Source organism: Asterias rubens, chromosome 20 (genome assembly GCF_902459465.1).
Source record: "Asterias rubens chromosome 20, eAstRub1.3, whole genome shotgun sequence".
Lineage (NCBI taxonomy): Eukaryota > Metazoa > Echinodermata > Asteroidea > Forcipulatida > Asteriidae > Asterias > Asterias rubens.
The window spans coordinates 11,667,907-11,693,264 of NC_047081.1; the positions used below are offsets into that span (position 1 = coordinate 11,667,907).

A 25,358-nucleotide genomic window follows, 5' to 3' on the forward strand; every position below is an offset into this window, starting at 1 on the left:
CAGATCATATTTAAAACCATTCCACAGTTTTCTCTAAAATCAATTCAGCATAAATATCCTACTTAATATTTGGATCTTTCGAACCATCTTAGCTTGTGGGTGTGGTTAGTATCAGGGTAGCTCCCCCAACGTCCAAAAGGAACTACAATTATACTTGAGTTATCGTCGCTACCAAACTGAAGTGCTTGATCAGCAACAAAGTTTGCAGCTGATGGAGGGTCATGACATTGGCCAATGGAGTCGCATAGTTCCTGGTCGGTCATTACGGACGTGATACCATCGGTGACCATGACTAACATACTGTCTTTGCTGTGTTTTACCTGTTGGGTAATCAAGACAAATGGTTATTTGGAGATCAATTATTTACTACACTTTGGTATGAAATTCAATACTGCAGGTGGGTAGAAACAACCCAACTCATGTGGGATTCGAACCTAAGACCTGCCACATAGACTTCTTAATCTAGGACTCATTATAATGCTCAAGCAGAAAATATTGCTTAGCAATTTTCTGCTAGGCAGAAATAAGCAGGATACCTGCCACAAATTTTACTTGAAACATGGTAGTTTGGCTGGTAACCTTATACTGGTAAGCACAGTTTTTATGTGCTTAAGAAGCTCTGTAATATCTCACCTCGACTGATTTTGTCTCTGGTTGTGCCGTGACGCCATACCTCTTCAATGATTCGTCACCAATACTCCTGGTCATTGTCAAGACACTATTGACCAATGGTCTGCCATACTGGTTCCACCTTCAATAAAACAATAATACAATGGTCAGTTTCAGTTCTTAACCCAAAATGTACAGAAAGAAATTGATCCCCAAAATCATGGATCATGGGTAAGTTTTGTATCTGCTAAGGTGGTGGGTTCGAATCCCACCCTCATAATATGCCTGTGATATGTTTTTTATTGGACTCGGGGGGAAAGTACTGAGTGTACATTGGTGTATTTGTAAAAAAACAAAATTAACATCTGCAGGGAGTCAATACTTACGTAATGAATCCATTGCAGGCTTCTATTCTTTCTCGTTCAGCTTCGTCTTCGGGGTCGTGCTTGCGTGTGAGTCTCATGGCTTTCCCCTTACGGCACAGGATCGCTCGACTGTCGCCAGCACTGGCAACGACCAGTTCGTTTCCATTACGGAGTAGACCGACTGTCGCAGTGGTTCCTGTGTTTTCCATGACTGGATCTAAGATGAGAAAGAATCAATTAAAAGCCAATCTGAAGAAGCTCCTAGCTTACGTTGTAGGAGTGAAACGTAACTGAAATAATAGTCAATAAAATCTCAACATTACATTGTTTTGGGGATCAAAAAACGAACCTCATAATCCATTATTAAAAGCACTACTACAATATTGCAACCTTCATCATTATATTCCCCTTGTACAGCAGTAAAAATCAATACTGATTCCCATGATAATAAAAACGGGGCCAGACTATTGCATTGATTAGAATTTAGCAGTGATTACTCAGTCCAACAGAAACAGACAAATGACCAAGTTATTTGGATGGTTCGGTGAAGCTAGGGTAAGAGAATCACCAGGCCTTGAATGTCGTTCTTGATATGGGCACAGAAATGTTCCTCTGGTGGTAAGGGGCACTTCTATGAGGAAAATTTGTATTGGAACTTTGCAAAGGACACATCAGCAAAAGCACAGGGCACCACGGCAATCACTGTGGGTGTCATGGGTTATTTAGAGGTCTGGCGTCGATTTCACAAAGAGTTAGGACTCATCTTAGGATTAATCTTAAGGTCTGCATGCTTCAGTGCAGGGTTGGGACTCGTCCTAAGTCCTAAGATTAGTCTAAAGTTAGAAAGAGTTTTGTGAAATCGACGGCTGCATCACCTTTTAGTTCTATATGAAGGTGTCTTGCAAACCGGTTTTCCAGGTCTTCAAAGGCTCGGGTCAGCACAACCTGGAGATCATGTTCCTTTGCTAGCCAGTAGTTGATATGCTTGTCCATGTGCAAACAAGCATAATCCGCTGCAACAGCACCCCCGTGCCCATCGAATATCCCAAAGTACAGAAGATTTGGTGCGAGTTCTAGAATACTGATGCGGTCCTCGTTCGTCATGCGGCGTCCGATCAGCGACTCCTTGCCGACATTGGAGATAGAAATCTTTGGAATTGGAATCCCATGTTTGATACTTTGCTGAAGAAGAATGGGCTCTTGGATTCGACCCTGCCACGTACCAAGGCTGTCCCATTCAGGATTGTCTGAGCTATTATGTGAAGAACAAAATCTTATCGATGAGTAGTGAGGTCTATGATGTCTGCTTCTTATACAAAAACCGAGTGTTGCTCGATAGTAAATGTGACCAGCCTCATAATAAGTTCTCCTGTATAAATAGTTTGAGTTTGTTTTAAAATCCGGCAGATGCGTCTTCAAGCTTTTACATTTGTTGAGAGTTGAGATGTTTCTATGTTGAGAATCGTTTAAGCATCTTCTCTGGAGACATCTGGAAAAGACGCTCATTAGTCTGCTGGACCTCATCATCCTCAATCCTTCTGCGGCAAACTGAGTAAAAAGAAATCATGAGTGATTAAATACATGTACAAGATTCGTTGGCATCGAAAACAAGTATGATCTTGCTTTTGTGACAAGGAAGCTGTTGGAAGTCTCTTAGATGCATGCGCAAACACGCAATGCATCTTATCCTCGCATATGTGAGACTGCACCTTACAGGAAGGAAGGAAGTGATAACTGAATGATGAAACAGGGAAAAACTGTCAGGTACAGATGAGATGCAAGTATGCATGATCAGGAAGGGATCAGTCCCACCTTGGCTAATGGAGACCCTTCCTTAGTCTACGATTCACACCCAACTAAAACCTTTCTCATGATGTTGGAATGTTTTTTTCTCAACAGCTCTCAGTCTCAGACTCCAGTACTCTTTACTAATTTACTACCAGGTAAATTATTATGCCTTTGTGGTCATAATAAGTCTTACCGGAGACAATGGAATCCGAGACGAAAGCCGAACGAACATCATAGTTCGAGGAGTCAGTGCAAGTTTCTTTTGCTCGGTAACGTAAAGTTACCGAGCAAAAGAAACTTGCACTGACTCGGTTATCGGGTTTATCATAAACTTTATGACTTCACCTTCGTAACATGGCCAGTTTTCCACAAGGATAATGTCATGAAAGATGCCAAACATGACTACAAGCTAACAAAACAATCGTTTACCTTCGTTTTCCTTTGTAAAAGTGTTACTTTGGTGTATTTGAACGTCAAATCTGTCTACTCCATCTTACACATTACAGCTCACGTACACAACAATAACATTACTATACCTGCCGAGAGAGGGCGCTGTAAAAATCCTGCAAACAAATCTGGCAGGGAAAACAATATTAATTTTGTTTATTGATTCATTTTTTTTATCAACATAAAACTGCATTCTTGCATTGTGATGCGATGGGTAAATTTTACTGTCAGTGGTTTGTGCAAACCTTGTGATTAAATTTGTTCAGTTAAATTATATTTTGCATGACTTGTTGCTCGAACCATGGAGGTAGAAATAGCTCAAACTAAACATCTTGAGAAGGGACTACACGTAGGGGGTGTGCCCCCCTTCTTTTTGTAGTCCCTACCCGGCGCATAAAAGTGAAACCCCATTCCATCTCACTACACCCCTTGTTTTCATGTTTCTTGAACAATAGTTTAAATAAAATTAAAATCATCCATTATGTAAACAAAACAAAAAATGTGGCCAAAAATAATAATCGATGTCCAGACGAGTAGCCTCCGCTCCAGTCGTCTATATCGATGTATGCAAAATCGACACACATGCGCATGCGAGTGCACTTTACACGCACAAAAAACACACACCAGCGCCGCGCGAGCTAGCTCGAACGAAATCATCGCACCACCGCCGGCCAAAAACACGACAGGTAGAAGATAAAACCTGACGTTTTTCTACAATTCTTCCCACATGTTATCCATCAATAAGACTTCATTAACGTCAGGAGCTGTGCAACAGTGTCAGGATGCGTAGCAGACCTTTTGGTGCCACTTTGGGCCTAGTTTTGGGAGTTTTACTGCGTGGATGTGCAACATGTGTAGCAGGTGAGTAGCCGGTAATTTTACCGTACTTGAGGGGTGTGTGCAACGGGGCGTTGCGGAACTTTGGACGGCGGTGCCTTGTCGTCTTTCTCGCGGTGCTCATCAATGGGTGATTATTGGGGCGTGTGTGATTACATGTGTTTTTGTGCATGGATGATTCGGCGCGGTGGTGGTTGGTGGGATATTGGGGTTGTGTATTATTATCACGGAGGTAGAACAATTACCTCTCCGTATAAATAATAAAGGGATTTAAAAAAACATTTAAAAAACATTAATAAGTTGATAAAATGGGGAATTATAAATATTAGTAATACTATATAGGCTAATATTAATAATTAAATATAAAAATATAAACAATAAAAATGGCTTTTAATTAATAAATAAAATATGTGAGGGTGGTGATCCTATATATTTTCTCTTTTACAGTTTGTATAAGATAATTTATTGTAGTCCTACAGTGTACACCTTTTGTGAAGTTTGTGAAATACAAAAAAAGGTAATAACCGGTGGTACCTAGTTGTTCGATTATCATTTATTCAAATTTAAATTAAAATGTTGTTCAATAAAGGTGCCCTTTACTAAGGACACCTTAATAATTCCATTCTAGGTGTAAAATACATCATTCAGTTAAATCTATAATCTAGCCCAACCTTGTGCTATTTATTGTTCCCTTTTAATATCATAGTCGCCATTACAAAAAAATAAATGATGAGACAATAAAAGAGAACCAACCTAGTGCTCAGGTATCGGAGACGGACAAGACTGTGACAATCCTAGCGTATGCTTGGTCACGTTCCTTAGACTGTTGGGATGATCAAGGGTTACAATTATGCAACATGGCATTCCCGGAATTTAAAGAGACCCAGTGAAATACAAAACACATCTGTTGATTATAAATCAATATAAACAATAACAAATCTAATATAGAATCTAGATTATGTTTTCTGCTCAAAAAAATCAATACAAAATGTGCACGCATGAATATTAATTAAACAAGTTCTTGTGAAAGTCACAGAATTTTTCTAAAAGAATTTAGAAAAAAAGGTAATGTATGTTTCACATTTGTTTTTAAATGAAGTCCAGTGGGGCACCATTATTGAAATTGAATGGTCATCTGTACAAATTCACGGACATCTTTACTGTCATTGATTTTCCTTTGTTACACAAAATATGCACAAATGATGAAAATCGCACATTGTACCTATACAAACTTTAAAGGGTGTCAATTTTACACATTACAAAACGTAAACAGCGTAATGTTTTCTCAACATCTCCTTGAGTCTTCCAATTGTCTTAAGAGAATTAAGCAGTCACCAAAGGGTGATGTCAAAATCTGTCATTTGGTATTTCTGGTAGTGATGCACAGAGGCTCTCCTGAAATAGTTGGGAGGTTTCGTGTCTACAATTTTTACATTTAAATACACAAAATCTCATCCCTATTTGCATGGAGCATCACTGTTGTAGCATAAAGCATTAGCCAGCAGTGACCAGTTAGCTTGTCAATTCACTAGCCCATCACCCTTTTCACTGGTCCATACATGTATTTCAATTGAAGTAGGCATGCTTTTCAACACTGAACTAGCCAGTCAAACCACTTGGGAGTGAATTCTGACTGGGTATCTGACCGGGTATTTTAACTGGCATTTGGCCAGCTGAAGGAAGAATGCTGTATTGTACAAAGTCCACCTTTAACTTTAAAAGCAATTTACTTCACTGTACCCGGATAATGGTTTGAAATCTGCATTGCATTGCTGTACATCATTTGCTCCTCATGATGCATCCTGCATCCAGAACGCATCACGAGCGCAGCATCTCACCAAAATTAGCCTCCATTTTCATCAATATCAAGTACTCCGATTGAATCAAATGGCCTTCCTTGTCTGTCTTTAAATTGATTAGTGCACCTTGCACTCTAGATGAAAATGAGGGGTTGGGGGGGGCGCTTTCCACCTGCTCACAAACCACATGCAGCCCATCAAGATCCATCATCAAATTTTGCGAGGACTTAAATGGCCTTGAGCGAAGCGAAATTACAGCTCACCATCATTTCTGACCTTGTTGCATTTTCCTGAAAATACGTAGAGGGTTGATTTTGGATGATGGCCGAGGTAAATCGTGCATCAATGAAATTGATTGGGCGATTGGATGTGTAATGAATCATGAACAAGCGTACGTGTAGTATCAACCATCCGTGTGTAAATCTTGTGTAACATAAGCAGAGATTTTTCATTATGAGTTTAGGCTTGCCCAATTTATTCTTTTTTTTTTTTACATTATTTATGTGTTACATTACAAGTCTCAAAATAACCCACGGCACCCACACCATCTGCCCTTTGCAAAGTTCCGATACAAATTTGCATTTTCCTCATACATGTAGAAGAGCCCCCTTACCAGTGAAAAATTGACTGTCCCTTTAAAGCTAAGTTCAAGGCCTGACAGTACCACATTTCAAACTGAATTTAAAAAAAATGGAAAACTAACAAAAACAAGATTTTTTTTTTAAATCATCCAACACTACCGTTGGGCGTTTATCTGCAGATAAACTAATTGTTTTTTTAATTTTACTGGTTTTTAAATCATTAATTTTTTTATTTCCTACAGTAAGTGGTTTATGTAGTGTAGGCCAGGTGCTTTGTATTGTTATTAATTTATTGCAGACCAAGTAATAAAAACCCAAGGGAAACTTGCTGGTTAGGTTTGTATAAAATTAATTGTATGTGTCAGGACAAAATATAATTGAGTAGAATAGGATTTTAATTTGCAACATGGGGATTGAATGCTAATTGCATTGTTTACAGACTCAGAACATACGTTGGTAAGACCCCGCAATTATTGTGTAATTTTTATCAAAAAGCCTGACATGGGGATACACATTTTAGGCCATTTTGTAGCCATTTTGCTTCAAAACTGAGGCTGCAAGGATAAAACAATTCGGACCTTATCAACATGTTGTAGTCATGTTATTACCTTGTGTGAGCCTCAAGATTCATTAGTGAGAACATAACTGGGAACAAGACAAATACTTATAATCTGCAGAGTAAAGATATAGCCGGGTGTTCTTGGACGGAATCTAGATTTGTTGTTCCACTTGAAAGTTGGATCACAAAGAAACCTTGACTGAAGACTAACTGATTAAAATTTTGTGCAGTCAATCTGTAGTAAATTCAATGCAGTTGTATGCAAACCACATTGATGTGAAATTGTTGCCCGGGGAAAAAACAGAATAAAACAATTGTGACATCCGTCAGAGACATAATTATTGATTCGATTTGATGAGTTATTTTCTTGAGTGTCTGTCTGAGTGAGAATTTTCACAGTCTGCCTGTCTGGTGACATCATGCAGCAGGTTTATAATGTACAGGCAGAATGCCTTAGAGGGGAATTCTTTTTTGAAATGGCTACAATAACTTGCTCAGTTTGCACAGGAGGCTATAATTGGCAGCCGTGAAGAGTGAGGCTTGGAATATAGGCATCTCTGAATTAGTCTGTGTGGTGAAAGCAGACAAGTCTGCATTTCGGTGTATGCAGTGATTCTAAAACAACTTGTAGCTGTCTGGAGAGGAGACTAGTTATGATGGGTTTTATATTAAAACAGCAGAAAATACTGCATCTAGGGAATCTGTGGATGCAGTGATTCTAAAACAACTTGTAGCTGGCTTGAGTGAAGACTTGTTATGATGGGTTTATTCAAAAATCAGTGATTTTAAAACAACTTGTAGCTGGCTGGGAAAAGACTCAGTTATGATGGGTTTATTCAAAAAGCACTGATTCCCTGACTCTAAAACACTTGTAGCTGGCTGGAGAGGAGGCAAGTTGAGATGGGTTGGTGTATATTCCAAGCCCTGTGCTAGATTAGAAAGCTTACAAGACTGCAAAGGGAGTCTGCGGACTCAGCCATTCTAAAACCACTTGTAGTTGGCTGAAGAAGAGACTAGTTATGATGGCCATGGTTTATTAAAAAAGCAGACAAGACTGCATAGGGAGTCTGTGGACGCAGTGATTCTAAAACAACTTGTAGCTGGCTGAAGCTATGTGTGGCTTTATTAATGGAGATTATCTGCTGAAAGGTTCATATGGTTCATGGCTGATAACAATTCAAATGTACACTCTGCATACACTACAACACAAACTAACCCACAAATTTCTTGAACTCTAGACTTACATGTGTACATAAATCAACATTTTTTCTTCCAAACAACATTTTGTTAAAGGAATAAAAATCAAACAAATACAGAACCCATTGGAGCGTAGATCTAACCACAACACAAACAGGTAACAGTTTCTCCACTCCAACAGAGCCCAGGTTAAGTACTCAGTTCTAGACTATTCCCCTATTTGTTGTTTCTTTTTTAAAAAGAGAAGTTTGACCTTTTAAAAACCCAGCGTTTATTGAGCTACTGCTGATTGTTTATTTATGGAGCCCAATACGAATGTCAGGGTTGACTAGCGGGTTGAAGGCTCACCCGCCAATCTTTACAGCAGTCTCTCTCTCGGACTGATAAAACACAAAGAAAGACTTTTTAATTAGATTTGCAGACCTTCAGGTTGGGTTATTTGAAATTGAAGTGGACAGGAATGCCGTCTTGGGTTTCTGAGAGAGTACATTCTCTCTAAAGGCTCAATGTATGTCTCAAAAGGAAATACCATGATGTAACCAGAGGGGGTGCAGGTGTGGGAGGCCCCCCCCCCCCAAAAAAAAAAAAAAATTAAAAAAAATTAAGATCAAAAGAAATCAAAAATGAATGGTTCAATACAGCCCCTTCTCCAAATTGTGTCTTTTGCCCCCGCAAATGGCAATGCAAGGCAATGACCAGGGGCACATCGTCAAACTTTTCATTCATAATGGGATTGACCAAATAAATTTCTTTTCTGTTTCATTTTTTATCATTTCAGGTTCATCTTGCCAGGATATAAGTTTAGACTATTGTAGAACGCTGCCGTACACGCAGACAGGGACGCCAAATATGTTTGGATATAACTCTCAGGAAGATCTGCCAGTCCACCTTGGTTCTTCATTCCAGACATTAGTTTACATCGGTTGCTATGAGAACCTCCATCTCTTCCTGTGTGCTGCGGCTTTCCCACAATGCACCTCTGATGGAGAGATGCTCCCCCCGTGTCGTTACCTTTGCGATGACTCATTTGAAAAGTGTGGACGCGTCCTACTTTTCTACCCAGATATATATCAAAATTTAAACTGTCACGAAATGCCAAACTCTACTGATCCGAATGTCTGTGTTGGATTGGACACCCCTAAGCAAAATGAAACAAGAGAGAGAACCACTGACAGTTTATCCAGTTATGAGACAACAGCAATTACCAAGATTACAAACACCGAAATTTACACAAGTTTGGACACTTTGTTAGCCACTACATCGCAACCAGAGACCACACCCCTTGAGGATGCAGAAAAAAATGCAGCAAATAGCACTTTGGTGAATTTGACATTGTCTGACTCGGAGGTCGAAGGGCAGAGGTCAACTGAGAGCAGAGGGGAGGAGAAGTGGACAGACAGTGTGGACAAATCTGTGAAGACAGGTGACCTGTTTAATCAAAGTATGTCAAAGGTCAAATGCTAAAAATGGTCTTTACTGTAAACTTTAAAACAAGTATCAAACTAAATTTTGGAATATGACAAACAAATTCTTCTGTAAAAATTGTAACAATACGATGATCTTTGGCGTTTCTAGCATTTTTCCTGATTGTGTGTGTACATAGGATCATTGTACTTCTTGTGTATACATGATTAATTGTGTAATATTGTAGGTGAAGTTTGTGGTAGCACCATGTGTAAATCTCATTTGAGTAGTGTTGGTTCTGATGAAAAGAAGTGTTTGACTCAACGTATCAATCAGTATGCTCTGATCATCTAGCTTATCTGTCACCCAGTTTATCCTGTCGCCCAGCTTATCCTAATCCTGTTCCTGCCTTCATGCACCATCGAGCCCAGCCCAACTACCAGTTTATCTCCAAAGCAGTACTTAAGCTGCACCTAGCAACAGAGTCCAGCATTCTCCTGAAGACAATCAGAGCACTGATCAATACGGAGTTATCAACCAGCGAACTGGTTCTTTTCAGAACCAACACTGCTCAAAAGAGATTTACACATGGTATTACCGCAAACCTCACTGAATTATACTTCCACCTTGCAAAGTTTCAAATTCTACTTTTTTGTGTAACACTATTTTTTTTTACTGATTGAGCTGTGTCAGTACCTGATTTTGGATTTTTCTGGGAAGTGAAGTAAAAATTAATCTTTTTGGGTCACTGTTTTGTATTAATTGTCTACAGGTGGTTCCCACAACACTGTCCCATCTCTTGGGATCGTTCTCAGTACACTCTCCGCTGTGGGCATGGTGGTACTTCTGCTATTCTGCGCATTCTTCAAGTAGGTATAATTTTATCAAATTTATTCAAACAAATTTAACTGATTTTACAAGTAATAAACCACAAGGGAAACTGCCTTTTTGGGTAGATTTTTTTTTAAATATTTTTGTCAACGTTATAATGTTTCCCTTTTAACACCAGCCTGAAAGGTACTTTTAAAAAAAACTGAAAATCTTGCCTTTGTCATGTCACAATCTGTTTCATTGTGCAAAGGTTTTTAACATTTTTTTACACCTTTTCATGATGTTTTGACATTTACTTTCTATTGTGATGCATTACGCCACAACACCTTGTAAACCATTACATGCTGCTATGTAAAAGGAGTAGGTCTCATAATTCAAACATAGTCCAACATACCTTTTATGAAATTATTGTATGTTAAAGCGCCTTGAGCGTCACTAAATGACGTATATGCGCGCTATTTAAGAAGTCGCGTTTATTATTTATATGTCAAAGGAGACTGGTAGAGCACCCTCAAATGTCCAGCTGAAACAATTAAACATTTTTAATCTTCAGTCTCTAGAAGTTTTAAACCTATCTAAATAACCATCATTGATATCTATTGAAAGGTGTACTATTCCAAAACTAATATATCATTCATTCACCCTGTACAATCTGGCATTCCCAAAGAGTGTTCAAACAAGCGTGACATTTCATTCATGCTTGTTTTCTTACATTGTTTCCATAAGCCAGCGGTAGCATAACTTGTTCAAGGTCGGAAATTGTTCAAGGTATTTGAAAAAGCACGCCACTTAAATTTCATTCAGGTTTCTTTTAGCAAAATATTTACCCTCAAGGTGTGAAATTTTGCACCAAGAAAACCAGGTTTCTTTTTCTAAATGACAAAAAATAACATTGACTATTTGGCGCTTTATGTCTTTATTGAATTTATGTTGGGTTTCCCACATGTCTCAGTAAAACTGCATGGAAATTCAAGAATCCGATTTTTTTTTTTTTTTTCTTTTTTCCTCAAAATCTAAAATCTTAAAAAAACTGTACCTTGTGTACTAGATTTAGCCTTTGTACCACTGCCCTTGAAAATGTTCCTACTTGTTTTCAAGGGCCAAATATCATGCCTGGTTTGTGTTGTTGAAGCAAAAATAATTTACACACGGACAGCAATATTCTTTCAGATACTGATGGAAGGGGAAACACAGTAATGGCCCATCCTTATTCCTCACAGCTAGCCACCTCAGGCATAGAATTACAATTTGGGAAATCAACAGGGACTGTGGCACTCATGTTAATGTTGCTTGCTTTCTACGTGCCCCAACTCCTTCAAACGCAACCCCCCCCCCTTCAACAGCATATTTGTGCCTCCAAACCTTTTAAGACAATTTGCGCTCAAACGTGTATGTACATGTACATAGGCGATCCTTCTTAAATGCGTATGGACCATCTTGAAAGGTTTTCTTAAGATGAGTTATCCCGTTACAGTGTCTATCTCGATACAACGTGATCAGGTGTGAAGAAACAAGTGTTCCGTGTGCCCTAATGGAGATTTCTCCTTTAACATGATATGCGCATGTAGAGAAAATGGATGGAGTTTCAAACCCTCTTTAGACTGGTCTCTTTGTCGTATCCCCAGCTGAGCCAAAATGGCACAATGGAACTATGCGAAAGACATTGAAAACAAAACTGATAATCTTACAATGTCCCACTTTATCACACCTGAAGGGCGTATCAAAGTGCTCAGTATTTGTTTTCGTGCAAGGTATGCGAAGCAACAATTTCGAAGTATGAGACCCTTACCTTTAAAAGCATGTAATGGTTTACAAAGTAAATCGTCCTTGCACCATTTTTAGGGTGCGAGTGAGTTAGCTTGAATACACAGAATACACAGTTTATTACTAATTTTAACATGCTCATTTAATATTTGTGGAATTTTGTTTATATTCATCAAAAACCCATTTCAAATGTTATGAATTGCATATTTTGTTGCTCTATATTGTGTATATTTTTTTCTCATCATGTACTTTATTTAATGCACTTTTTATTTTTGCATTTTTGTATATTGATTGTCTCATTTTAAATTGAATTGCATTTTGTTGTTTCATTATATGCTGTGTATTTTTTGCTAATCTAGTACTTTATTTGATGCATTTGTATTTCTGTTCGTGTGTATTTTTATTGTATCAAATTCTAAATTGAATTGCATTTTTATTGCCTCATATTTTTTATGCTGTGCATTTAATCTTGTATTTTATTTTATTTAATGCATTTCTACATACGTGTGTATTTTCATTGTCTCATCATATTTCAAATTGAATTGCATTTTTACTGTTTGCTGTATTTTATGTCTTATCTTGTGTATTTCATTGTAAATCCAATTAGTATTTAATTACAATTGTCTTGCATTGAATTGATGCAACAATTAATTGGATTATTGTTGCTTCTAATTATTCTCTTCACAGGTGCATTTTGTTACATTGTACATGATTGCTTGTTTTTGATACTTCACTTAATTGACATTAGATTAATCAATTTATTTTAACTTTTAAAATATGTTAAAACTTGAAACTTCAATATATTTGGATTGTAATGATTAACTGTTGTTAGTTTGACATTTAAGGCACAACAAAGGTTGCCCATGTCATTTCCCTTAAAATTGACACATCACATTATTGTAAATTTACTTTGAATGTTGTTCTGAAGTATTTCATAAACTAATATTCAAAAAAAAAAAAAATTCTTTCAATGTATTTTTAACCTCTTAAAGTGCCTGGGGACCCTGTTTTATTTTAAGTATGGTTTACAAAAATTGTTTATAATTATTATTACTGTTTAGGTCACAAAAGTTGTAGTGTAACTGAATCAATCCTTAGGCAGGCCTAACTAAAATACATCAAACTACAATTTACTTCTTAAAAGAAATAATTATTTTCCCTCTCATTAATTTGTTTCTCCTCCTCCCTGTCTTACTTTTAGAAGTTCATTTGGAAAATCTTTTGGAAGACGGCGTAAACCGAGGGACTCTGCATTTTATACCAACCCGGCATTTGATGATCTACCTCAAAGAGGTCCAAGGAATGTGGTAAGAAAATAAATAACTGATCTGGGGTTGATTTAAAAAAATGAGTAGAGTTGGATTTAAAGTTCCTGGTGCTCTACCAACTGAGCTATCTAGCCCTCTAAATTATAACTACGATATCAACATCATGGTCTTAGCAATTATTTCTAACAGTAGACGTTAATATTTCAAGGAATTTCTTGACAGAGTGTATCGTTTTGAAAAGACAGAATTTTTCTAAATGACAGCCCCTCAATGTACATCTGAGCTTGAAACTGGACCACAGGCCAGAATTTTTAACCCAAATTTACACAAAGTATTTTGTTTTTTAAATAAATTAGTGTTACCATGTCACAACAATGTTGTAGAATGATTTTTGTACTCTCCCTAACAAATTCCATTCATTTTATGTTTTTTTTTTAGAACGGGCAGTCGATGGACTCCAGACAAGAGCCATACACGCTAGACGATTTGCCGCCCCATCCTGCCAGTATCAATGGATCACATTATCAGCCAAGCCCCGCCCACATGAACCCCTACCAGCAGGAACCAGGCGGATACACGCAACAAAATTTGTTCACCGTCTTGGATTCCTCTCATAAAACCACCTCAGAGTCAAATCCTAAAATTTCCCATTTCTCTAAAACGGATCGAACACACAGCATGGAAGAGGATTGCAGTGCGTCTGGCGATTTGGTTTATTCAAATAAAGTCACAATAGTTTCCATGGATGCAAACGCAAATGAGCATGGTGCTGTTCAGGAGGGCGGGGCGAGACCTAGAGCGCCCTCTGTTGATGGGCCTCCACCCAGGGTGACGACAACTATGGATAAAAACGATGATATGATCATTGCAAATCCCATCGCCTGTTGATGTTAAATATTTAAAAAATATTACTAATTTTTATAAATGGAATTCCATAAATTAATTTAACGTATTCCAGCTCGATGTAAATCAAAGAGGCTCATGGTGTTTTGTAATTTTTTTTAATTCGTGTTAAAATTGTGTTGGGTTTGATTTCTACAATTCCTCATAATTTTGTGTAACTTATCCTTGACATTCCAGTAATATAAAGTACTATACAAAAATTTTAAGATTATAAAATAATAACTACTCCTTGAAGACAGTGATTCCAAGCAACAAAAGGGGATCAGGTTGGCTCAGTGGTTCTTCACCCTTCCTTTTTCATCTTGTGATCCCCATCTCAAACTTATGGTTTTTTTATCTTCTTCAACAATGACCCCTTTCAGTCCCTAGAGGAATGTTTTTTTTTACTCATTTTCAATTTCTTCCAGCGTCATTAAACATGAACGACTCACCTATTGTTATTGCAGTATTTCTTTTTTGTTAAAAGTTCATCAAATTGCTTTGCTCTAAAAACATTGGGTGCTAAACATTTATAACAATTTCAAAAATATATTTTTTCTTCTGATGAGCGAGAACAGTTGGGAATCTTAATTGCTAAGCAAAGTGTGATGTCACAATACACATCTCTATGGTGATATTGACAACTCTTAAAATTAATCTCAGTGCTTTGTGAAATTGGGCCAATGTCCCAGTTCCATATAGCTGCTTAAGCAGAAAATATTGCTGAACAATTTTGTCTGCTTAGCTGAAATGAGCAGTGTACCAGTCACAAATTGTACCTGTGACATGGTAGTCTGGCTGGTGAACTTATTCTGGTAAGCATCATTTTGTTGTGCTTCTTGTGATTAAGCAGCTCTATGAAATTGAGCACAGGTGTTGCAACTGGTGTTCAAGTACAAAATGACCAAAAACAAATTCTACTCTTCCAATCTCGTACTACTTTCCTTGATTGGCCTACTCTGGAATATTTCCTTGGGGTGTTTATATTTTTCCTCGCAATATTCTGTAATATTCCATTTTTTCTCTGTGATTTTCCTAGGGTAATTTTATTACTGTCTTTTCATCTATTTTGTTGAACTGCTGCAAAATTAACTTGGCTTTTAATTGGACCAAAATTTGTGATTGAAACATTTGTGTGAATAAGTTTTTTTATAGCAGCTTGACGGAAGACTGGTTTTGTAAATGTATAAAACTGCTGGAAAGTTTACTTGTTAAAACCAAAGATATTCAAACTTGTTGTTAGGCGCAGAAGTTAATTTATTCTAATCTATTAGAAATATTTACTATATGTATATTTTGCTAGTAATTGTAATACAGTATGTAAATTGTTCAAAGGGTAAAACATTTTAAAATGTACAATTCACCTTGGCATTGAGTGGTTTATGGGGCAATTTGGAGCAAGTAGTTGTGCGTTTCACATTGGAACGGCGTGCAGCATGCACACATTTCACAAAACTTACGGCATTATAATTGGTGAAAAACACTGGAACGGCGTGCAGCATGCACACATTTCACAAAACTTACGGCATTATAATTGGTGAAAAACACTGGAACGTCGTGCAGCATGCACACATTTCACAAAACTTATGGCATTATAATTGGTGAAAAACACTGTACAGCATTCACTGCTTGAGCCGCCTGCAAGCTAAAATCCAAAATACCATTTGCCCATAAAGATGGCGTCTATTGGTATTTGGTGACTTTCTACTTAACACAGTGGCTAGTTGAACAGGTTGAACAAAATAATAAGATTTAGAATATTAGTTATGTTATGGCAATGTTATTCAACTAGGAAAAAGTTCAACATTTGCTTTTTACTAACAGTAAAAATAGATACTAAACATCACATTTCTTGGACAATCTCAACTCAAAAGTCAATGAATGGATACCATGACTGAAGTTTTACTCATCTCTTACATATGTAGTTTCAACTCCTGTGAACATATTTTTAACAATAAAACATTTTATTTGATGTAAGTTTTAGACCTATTTTTTACCTTTACCAAGGAATGTGTACATTGATTTTATTACTGTATGTGTTCCTTGTTAAAATTCCACAAAATCTGCATTCTTAAAAATGTTTTGCATATATATAGACCATGTGAACTTTGTTTACAATAAGTGTGACTTTGTACATTCTTTGAGTATTCTGGCAGGCACAATACTGCACGGGTCATGGGAAAGTTGACATTTTGTGTCATAGGACCACGAAAATCCAAGAATTATGAAAGTAAAAAGCTGGCTAAGTTTTGAGATGTGCCCCCTTTCATCATATCAAAAGTTGATAAGAATTAGAAAGTGCAATCTCCATAAAATATACCATTTTATGACTTCTTCCATTAGGCTGCGTACAAATCCTGCCTGCAGGAAGTCCAGGCTTTGTGGCTTTTGTAAGCATGTGATGTCACAGGTCACATCGTCTATTCCCGACTTCAATACTTTTCTTTTCTCTAGCTGTAGTCTGCATTTTTGTGTTTCCACTGTTGTAGTCTTGGTTCAAGGCATTTCAATTTGTTTTCAATGTAGCTGTAGTCTTAGATCAAGGCATTTGTTGGTTCTCAGTGGTGCTTCTGTCTGTCTGAGTTCAAGAAATCTCCATTTCTTTCAGTGTTGTTGTACTCTTGTCTCGAGGCTTTTCTCATTGATATCAGTGTTGTTGTAGTCTTGGCTCAAGGCCTTGCTGTAATTTTTTTTTTCAATGTTGCTTTATTCTGGGTCCATTAAAGCCATTGGACACTTTCGGAACAGAAAAAAAGTTCACAGATTTACAAATAACTTACAGGGTTTACAGAAAGTAATGGTGAAAGACTTCTCTTGAAATATTATTCATTGAAATGCTTTACTTTTTGAGAAAACATTAAAACAATATAAATTCTCGATATCGAGAATTACAGATTTATTTTAAACACATCATGACATGACACGGCGAAACGTGCGGAAACAAGGGTGGGTTTTCCCAATATTTTGTCCTGACTCTGATGACCAATTGAGCCTAAATTTTTACAGGTTTGTTATTTTATATATAAGTTGTGATACACAAAGTGTGGGCCTTGGACAATACTGTTTACCGAAAGTGTCCAATGGCTTTAAGGCATTGTAATTTGTTTTCCGTGTTGCTGTAGTCTTGGTACAATACCTTACAACATTATTTTGTTTTCAGTGTTGCTGTCCATGGTCTTGGTTCATGGCATTAGTATTTTTTTTGTCATTGTTGATTTAGTCTGGGTTCTTGATAGTCTTAGCCCAAGACGTGAGTGAACGATAGTGGATAATGTGTTGGGCCTGTTGTAAATTGTTAATGCGCCTTCTTATGGCATGATCTAACCAACAAGTAAAGTTGGTGAGTGTACTTGTCTTTGAAAATTATCAAAAGTATGCCTTATACGAATTTACTGTACTCAAAACAAAGTAATTAGGACAAAAAGATCAAATTTATCATGAAAATGATACTGCCTCTTTATTAGAATGCAATAATTAATATAAAATGTATCTCAATTGAGTTCTCTGTGGTTAAGTTGCAATGAACATGCTGTATACAGATATACAATTTCCACTTACAATGTCACGGGTCAAAGGTCACGGCTCTGCTTGCCAATCATTCACTTTCCATGAACGGAGAATAGTGATAGTGAGTGCAAAACTTTATGGTAAGCAGAGCCAAGAAATCTTGTCCTAATTTGTACACTTTTTTTATCTGTCAGAAAAAAAACAAAAAGTTACCTAATTATTTAAAGATGTGAAAAGGCAAAAACAACAAAATTTAAATTACATGTTTATATACAATCATTTCCCATTCAAAAGTTAAGCTACACACCAATTCCAAAGAGTTGCTAAGTAGGAAATATTTTACTTATTTGCTGAGCAGGAAAAATACAGGGTACAAGTCACAAAGAGTATACATGTACATGGCATTTTGGCTGGTTAGCGGTTTCTGCTAAGTAATTATTGTGAACCATGCTAAGCAAATACTATCACACCTTCATGAAATCCAATAATGGCAGAAATATAAGGTACACAAATTCTCATTACAATTTAGCACATTTTTGTTACTTGTTTGAAACTCAATCAATGAAAGATGTTTTGAAAATGACAAGTGAAGAAAAAAAAAAGGATCTAAAACAGCATAAAATAATAGAAACGAAATTTAACTGATTTACAAAATGACCGTTAACTTACGAACACAACTACATGTTACAATCCAAACAAGTTACAAGTTTTGGGTTGAGTTTTTTTTCTAGCAGTTTTACGCAACTTTCTTTTTATATCTTCAAGTTTAAAACATTTCAAAAACAAATATTAAACAATGTTGTCAATCGTATGAAAACAAATACACTTCTCAAAAGCACATTCTTGCCCAGATAAATTCCCAATAATTCTAGCCAGGCAAAATTAAGTTGTCCTCCTCATTACAAGTCTTGATTTTAATCCATAATGGCCACAACCCATATTGGCTGCAAAAGGCCGCCACAGGTCTTTACTTGTTTCCACTGTTTTCCTTGTTAGCATAGTATCTACATTTCTAAAAAGAAACTAAATTTCTGATTCGTGTTCTCTTTCTGGACATTTTTTCCATGTTTACTGCAAATATTTGAGCAAAAAATCATTTTAAAAAGCTTTCATTACTTGGCTTATCCTGATGACCGTACAGAAAAGAATTGTTTCTAAATTGTTATTAATGTTAATCATACAGATTAATTAAGACAGCCTATAAACTATAAACCTGGTACCAGCATTAATAATTTCCAAACGAGAAAAGTCTGTGTATAGAGTGCCTCTAAATAATGTTCCGGTAAAATATTTTAAATCACTTGAAAAGAGGATCGAGGTCAGTGAAATGCAATAAGCAGTTAGTTCTTGATTTGATGTTTTTGTCTTGTATCAATGGCTAAATTTATGAGAATGGTCAAGACAACAAAAAATTGTCAATGACCTGATGTTTTGACTATAGCAGACTTTAGCTTTGACTCAACCAGCAATAATTTAGTTATTTTATGCATTTGCTGAATTTTTTAAGGAAGTTTTAGAGTTCTAGATTGAATTTGTCTGATATTAAGTGTGCCAAAAATAGCTCTCAGAAGTATACACAAATCAACATCCAACACATTTTCTAAATGCCTTTTCGATCATAGATCTTCTAAACAATTTAAGCGACAACGAAATTATCTCCTCAAAAAAATGACACAGACGAAACTTCACTTTACTCATTGACAAATTACGTGTTCTATTTTAACTACTTGCAATTCTTACATGCAAATAACAAGTGTTTTCAATGTAAATACAGCATATTTATCTATTTACAATAAATCACACAATAGATTTAATAATCTAGTGTTTTTCCTTTTCTTATTAATCAGCGCCATTATGACTGTTCTCATGTAATTTATCCATACTCAAAACGATAAAATAAAACTTCAAAAATTCCCTCCAAACATTTTCAGTTTTTCAGACGGTACCGATCAACCTGAACAATACTTTACACCCTCAAAAACAAAAATACTCAAAAAAGTGTCGCTCGACGTCTTAGCTTTTTGTCCACCAACGCAGACGATAAAACAGATACAAATAAAAACGGAAATCTCACAGTCGATCTGATTCTAGAACATTAAGAAATACTTCTGAAAATACTCACTTGAAAAAAAATAATAATAACGGCACTAGTTCAACGAGACTGTCAGTTTCTTTCCTTCTGTACTAGACTCTATAACTTTAATTAACATGAATTAGTTAAATACAAGTATTGAGCCATTTAATGGCATGACATCTGTCCCCCCCTAGCCCCCTTCCCCTTCTACTAAGGGACCAATAATCTTGTCCCTTTTTCCCCTTTAATTCAGAGCACCTCTGAGTCGTGTTATTACCCACTGTACAGACCCCTTTAAACAGGATCTCTACACAAATCAATAAAGCTGTACATACTATGACCAAAGCTGACTATCATACCACGAAGCGACTCTTTGCCATTGAACCCGTCTTGGACATTGTGTCTGCGTGTGCCTGTAACAAACGAAGAGAGAACAAAAGTTAGGAATAATTGTGTCTGTGGTGTCTGTATCGAACAAAAAAAGAACGAGATTTAGAAATAATTGTGTCTACGTGTCCCAGTGCCTGTATCAAACCAGAGGAGCACAAGAATTGATAAAAACTCAAGGTCCTTCAACACTCTCCTATGGGACACAGTACTTTACGTAGCACTATGTTATGGTTTTCAAGATGCTGTGGCGTAATATGCAGCTAATCAAACCAGGAGCACTGTGGTGAACCCCTTCACTTTTTGATAAGTGCACTGGGTTCTTTTACGCATGGAACCAAGAGCTTTTTAGTGCACTTTTAAGTTTCCTGGGTTTGTGATTACATTTGATCCTGATCCACAATAACAACCTATCCTCATGCGCTGTGAGGCGCGCAAACATGCTACTTTCAGTGACAACCTTGCTAATTCTTTGCCAATACCAAGCAACTCACTTGCTGACTGACAAGACCCAAGACTTAGGACCAACTTACCTCGTATGATATTAATGTCTTTGCTGGAAGACTGAGTCTTTCCTTGAATCCTTTCCTGTAAGAAAAACAATAGGATGAACAACATTACTTTAAAATCACAAGTGGGGAAACAATTTGGCAGTGAGAGGTGGTGCGTCAAGCTTTTTTTATACATGTTGGAGGACACTACTACGGACAAATATTTCTGACTACTACGAACACAAAATTTCTCACCCAATTTTCATAATTCCATCTTCCTGTTTGTGGTTGCCTGTCCAGACAGAGATTTTGTTGCCCTTGCCTCGGACATTGATGACCCCACCGTTGACCAACTCTCCTTCATCATCACAAGACTCTCCGATAAGAAACAACAACTGAGGAAGAAAACAAAACTACATCTTATCACATTTGTTATATTAATAACCCCTGGAGTTATTTAAATGAATTTTGGTGGCTAGTAACCGCAGTGCTAGAAAAAAGATATCAAAGAGCATGGTTTCTTTGTATCCGAATTTTTCCATAAACACAAACGGTCTCAATTCAGATTTATAAGTCTATAACTTCTGGACCCTGACGACACGGCATTAAACGATAGGGGACTCGACCTTCTCCAATAAGGACCACGCCCTGTGGAATTCACTTCCTGATAGCTGCAGAAATACAAACTCATTTAATCATTCTACGCTAGAACTGTTGAAGACCCACTTGTTTCGTTGACAGTGATTTATATTTCAGACCATCTTTAATTTAGGTTTGTTGATCTGTGCTGAACACATCCTAGCGCTTTGCAATCTCTGGATTGAAAAGAGGCTCTATAAATGCAAACCTATTATTATTTTATTTAAAGACACTCACCGATTCTAACCAATATCGATCGACATCTTGTGGCTTAACCCGTCCTAGATTGAGCAACCAACGTCCTCCTTTTCTGTTCTTGTCATCCTCCCACATGGGTTTGATTCCTTCCTGGAAAGTCAAAGGTCAAACAACAGGTCACAATAGTCTTCAATCAAGTCCATGTCTTTTCAGAACAAAGTGACAGACAGTCAAATCTGTTTAGGATCGGACCTACTGCAACACTTAGAGGGAATGTTTACGTTTGGTAATCACTCGTTTTCTGATAATTTCAGATGGGACGTAAAGCAGTAGGTCTTGTGTGTTATGTAATGCACATGCTCCGGTATTTCTGGTTTGATTGGCTGCATATTGCGCCACAGCACCACAAAACACTGAAGTGCCATGAGCCTACACGGAGTGGTGGATTTGAGCGCCATAAAGGAGCCACTTTTTTATGTTTATACACTTATCCAAAGTTAATAGGGTATGGTTGTTGAACCATGCCCATCAGCTGTGAGTAAAAACTGAGTCATTAATTATAAACTTTTTTTGTCATTTTGACGGACCTTGAACAGCGAGTAGTCACATCCTGATTGGAGTTTGCTGGCAGACTGGATATGGTTGAATAACCTACGAGGACAAAAAGTAAACAATAATGTCAACAAATCATTTATAAGAGTAACTAAAAATATAAACATGAATAGTAAACTTGCGGGTACAACCATGAGTAAAATCTCTTTTGAAGGAGTGATGGCTCTGAAAAGAGCTGGTTTGGTCTTGACGTTTATTTATAGTTTGCACTTCATTTCATTATTTGACTGTGAAGCCAAGTACTCTCAGACAAGCAAACTTAATCACTAGCCAAGAACCTAATGGATAGAAGACAAGAAGTACAAGCTTCAGTTTTAGATGTGGCAGCGAACCCCTTGAGAATTATTCCAAGGAAAACTCATGCAGTTAGGGTAGGGACTGAAAACCCAATCCATGCAATGCATCCAGCAGGATTTGAACCAATCACCTTCGGACTAACGTGCCGGTCAGTTACAATTTACCAAGTCAGTTTCACTTGTGGTTTGTCGTGTTATACTTTTATTTCATTTCAACTTACGCCCAAAAGTCCTCAACGGTATCAAAGGCAGTGATAACCCTAAGATTATCGGCCCAAGACTTTGTTTTATCGTTCTTGAAGAACCAAAGAGCCCACTTGTTCTGTAGAGGATGTTTGATCTCTTGTTCGGGTGTCAGAAGGGCAGACTCTGTCTCTTCTGTTTTAATTGTCTTCTTGTCGTGAGGGGTTTCCTGGTGAAAACAAAAAGTATCAGTATGGATTTTAAATCGTAAGAAAACAATGGAAGCTAAAGGGGACATTATGTTCTTTAGACTACGTTTCTATGTTTCCCATAAACGTTCAGCACGGTTTTGATTTGATTTCCCTTTCAAAGTTTGCTTAGCTAAGTAAAGTCAAGTATCCATTCTGACTGTCGATAAATTAAGAAGAAGAAGACACTCTTTCAACTTTATTTTCTCAGTTCAACTAAAAAAATATTATTTTAATTATTAAAAAGTCCAGCTGCTGGCTTTGCTTTAGTAAAAATGTCTTAGCCTCTGCTGCTCTTGACAACTTGATCATCTGATTCTGAGTCTGATTTTGATCAATGAAGAATTCAGAATTGAATTGGTTAGGCTATCCTGGACCTGGCTAATCAAATTGATCATAAATTGATGATGAAAAGTAATTATTCCTCAAATGTACAGTTTCTAATAAAATGGAAACAATGCATAGTTAATCATGCTCATTTTACAAAGTACAGCATAGGGCCTACATGACAAATACAACATTCACACACAGGGCGTGATCATCATGAACGAAAATGATAAAGACAGGCTGGTGCATAGGAATATTATAAAATTATAGTGCACAGTTACTGCTAGCAGCTGCAAGGCACAGAGCGTACAGTGCATGTGCACCACACAATACGGTGACATTGCACGTGTAGTCGCGATTCATTATTTGGCACAAAAAACTCTGTTTTCATCCATTTTCCAATGAACACCCTCCCTCAAATTTCATCTAAACATCACATACAGCCGTACATTTCAGAAATTCGTGTTCCTATTTACCAAAATTTAAATCTACTTCATACAAACGGGGAAATTACCTCATGAGATATCGCCACTGCGGAGGCCATGTTCGCTGTAAAATCCAATATGGCGTTTAGTCACGTGGTACCGGCAAAATGCTTTCTAAAAAAAACTATGATTTGTTTTACTCACAGAGCGGTTTCAGGCGATGACTAAACACGAGTAAAAAGAGTTGGGTTTATCTTTAGTCATACGCTCGAATGAGGTCTATTCTTTAAAATATTTGGGGGTGCTTGCTTGTATTACGTGTCTGTGTTCTCGCGGCTGTACCCCGGTGTGGAAAAGGGGTGTGTCTTATTATTAAGATTAGGAATAAGAGTTATCCCCACCGTTGGGAGTGTATAACCATGGAGGAAGCCCCGTGCGGAACAGATCGCGGGTCGGGGTAGGGCAATTTTATTCCAACCCAATTATTTTCATAAACTTTTATTGCAGCCCTAATCCTACAGGAGGGAGCTTGTCATGGTCTTCGCAAATTGTGATGTTGAAAACTCATAAGACCCACGATCACCCAAGTTTGCTATGACCAATGAGGTAGTAGCGATGACCAAGCCTCACAAAGTATTATGGTCCAGTACCATTTAACCTTTGTTTTACCATAGAGCAAGGAATTTATAAAGTTCTTTTCTGGCATGCTGGTCTTTTGGGAATGTTATAAAAGTAACAGATGTACAAGTTTTGCGATGTGTCCCCCTTTTTCTCAAATCAAAAGTTGATACAAATCAGCAGACCATGCAGTCTCCAAGTACTGTACAGGTGCATATAATATTTCCTTGTGTTCTTCATAATTAAATTGAGCTTTGCAAATTGCCGCGGCTGCTCATTAAATACTTTGTGGACGTTTCCTCAATAAGCGGCCCTATCTTTGGACAAAGAGAGAGTGTGTGGTTCTGCACTTGGAGATCACTCGCTGTCGTCTTGTGATAGTTGTTGGGAACGATTCTTTGTTTATAATAATAATAATAATATAACGGTGAACCTCTACCCGGCGGGGTTCAATCTCACTCGCCGGTGGGTGTTGGTGTTAGGGGGGGGGGGGGGTGTAGACGGGTCAGAACAATATTAGTGGTGGCACGTTTGTTTGTTTTTGAGCGGCTATTTAAACCAGTCGGACCACGCCGAAGTCAATTTGGTTACTCTTTGGAGACTCAGTAGATCCATGGAGGTAGGACCCGAGGTGATTGTCAATCTGTTCGACAGACAGTGGAGAAAATGATATTTAAAAAAAATGGTGGCAGCATGCATGTTGGGGTACACCACGATGTCTGACACACAACACATGATAAGTAGATGGCACCATAGATTAAGCTTTGAAATAATCATTTAATATAATTATGTGCATATGATGTATGCATGATGTGTGTATCCATGCATTACTCAGAAACCCCTATTGTTAATGGAAAAGTCCAACGGCATATCTGCAGGTGCACACGGCATGGAACACCTCTACCTCCATGGATGGGCACACGTACTGCGTAACAAGATGGCTATTTTTAGCTACGTGGTGACGTCATTGTGCTCGGCCTGGTGGCATGTGTGCGGGATATCCGTGGTGTGTTTGTGCTAAA

At 37.4% G+C, this 25,358-nt stretch overlaps 3 protein-coding genes across 4 annotated transcripts; 1 reads left to right on the top strand and 2 right to left on the bottom strand.

Annotated features, from left to right (window-relative positions):
• Positions 1–40: 40 nt before the first annotated feature.
• LOC117303664 (protein phosphatase 1K, mitochondrial-like) lies at positions 41–3,311 on the bottom strand. Its single transcript, XM_033787919.1, has 5 exons — positions 3,192–3,311; positions 1,850–2,522; positions 996–1,191; positions 634–751; positions 41–320 (listed from the first exon to the last, which is right to left on the bottom strand). The coding sequence occupies exons 2-5, from the start codon at positions 2,499–2,501 to the stop codon at positions 63–65; spliced, it is 1,224 nt and encodes a 407-aa protein (XP_033643810.1). The 5' UTR covers positions 2,502–2,522; positions 3,192–3,311; the 3' UTR covers positions 41–62.
• Positions 3,312–3,874: 563 nt separating this feature from the next.
• On the top strand, positions 3,875–14,658 carry LOC117304057. Of its 2 annotated transcripts, none has more exons than XM_033788543.1 (5): positions 3,875–4,070; positions 8,961–9,623; positions 10,359–10,455; positions 13,383–13,488; positions 13,888–14,658. In XM_033788543.1, the coding sequence occupies exons 1-5, from the start codon at positions 3,992–3,994 to the stop codon at positions 14,335–14,337; spliced, it is 1,395 nt and encodes a 464-aa protein (XP_033644434.1). In that variant the 5' UTR covers positions 3,875–3,991; the 3' UTR covers positions 14,338–14,658. The 2 variants fall into 2 exon arrangements, with proteins under 2 accessions (XP_033644434.1, XP_033644435.1); XM_033788544.1 differs by having other exon boundaries at positions 8,961–9,605.
• Positions 14,659–17,757: 3,099 nt separating this feature from the next.
• Positions 17,758–24,044, bottom strand: LOC117303889 (eukaryotic translation initiation factor 4E-like). Its single transcript, XM_033788330.1, has 7 exons — positions 23,808–24,044; positions 22,757–22,947; positions 22,215–22,278; positions 21,667–21,777; positions 21,046–21,185; positions 20,833–20,887; positions 17,758–20,325 (listed from the first exon to the last, which is right to left on the bottom strand). The coding sequence occupies exons 1-7, from the start codon at positions 23,835–23,837 to the stop codon at positions 20,266–20,268; spliced, it is 651 nt and encodes a 216-aa protein (XP_033644221.1). The 5' UTR covers positions 23,838–24,044; the 3' UTR covers positions 17,758–20,265.
• Between the last annotated feature and the right edge of the window lie 1,314 nt (positions 24,045–25,358).

Bases quoted from the DNA above. Each gene is read 5' to 3' on its own strand.
- LOC117303664 (XM_033787919.1), bottom strand. From the start codon at position 2,501: ATGATGAGGTCCAGCAGACTAATGAGCGTCTTTTCCAGATGTCTCCAG. The intron at 752-995 runs GTAAGTATTGAC...GTTTTATTGAAG, and splicing joins GCCTGCAATGGATTCATTAC to GTGGAACCAGTATGGCAGAC. The intron at 321-633 runs GTGAGATATTAC...ATTACCCAACAG, and splicing joins CAGAGACAAAATCAGTCGAG to GTAAAACACAGCAAAGACAG.
- LOC117304057 (XM_033788543.1), top strand. From the start codon at position 3,992: ATGCGTAGCAGACCTTTTGGTGCCACTTTGGGCCTAGTTTTGGGAGTT. The intron at 4,071-8,960 runs GTGAGTAGCCGG...TTATCATTTCAG, and splicing joins ATGTGCAACATGTGTAGCAG to GTTCATCTTGCCAGGATATA. The intron at 10,456-13,382 runs GTAGGTATAATT...TCTTACTTTTAG, and splicing joins CTATTCTGCGCATTCTTCAA to AAGTTCATTTGGAAAATCTT.
- LOC117303889 (XM_033788330.1), bottom strand. From the start codon at position 23,837: ATGGCCTCCGCAGTGGCGATATCTCATGAG. The intron at 22,279-22,756 runs GTAAGTTGAAAT...TTGTCCTCGTAG, and splicing joins ACCGTTGAGGACTTTTGGGC to GTTATTCAACCATATCCAGT. The intron at 20,326-20,832 runs GTAAGTTGGTCC...CGTTTGTTACAG, and splicing joins AGACATTAATATCATACGAG to GCACACGCAGACACAATGTC.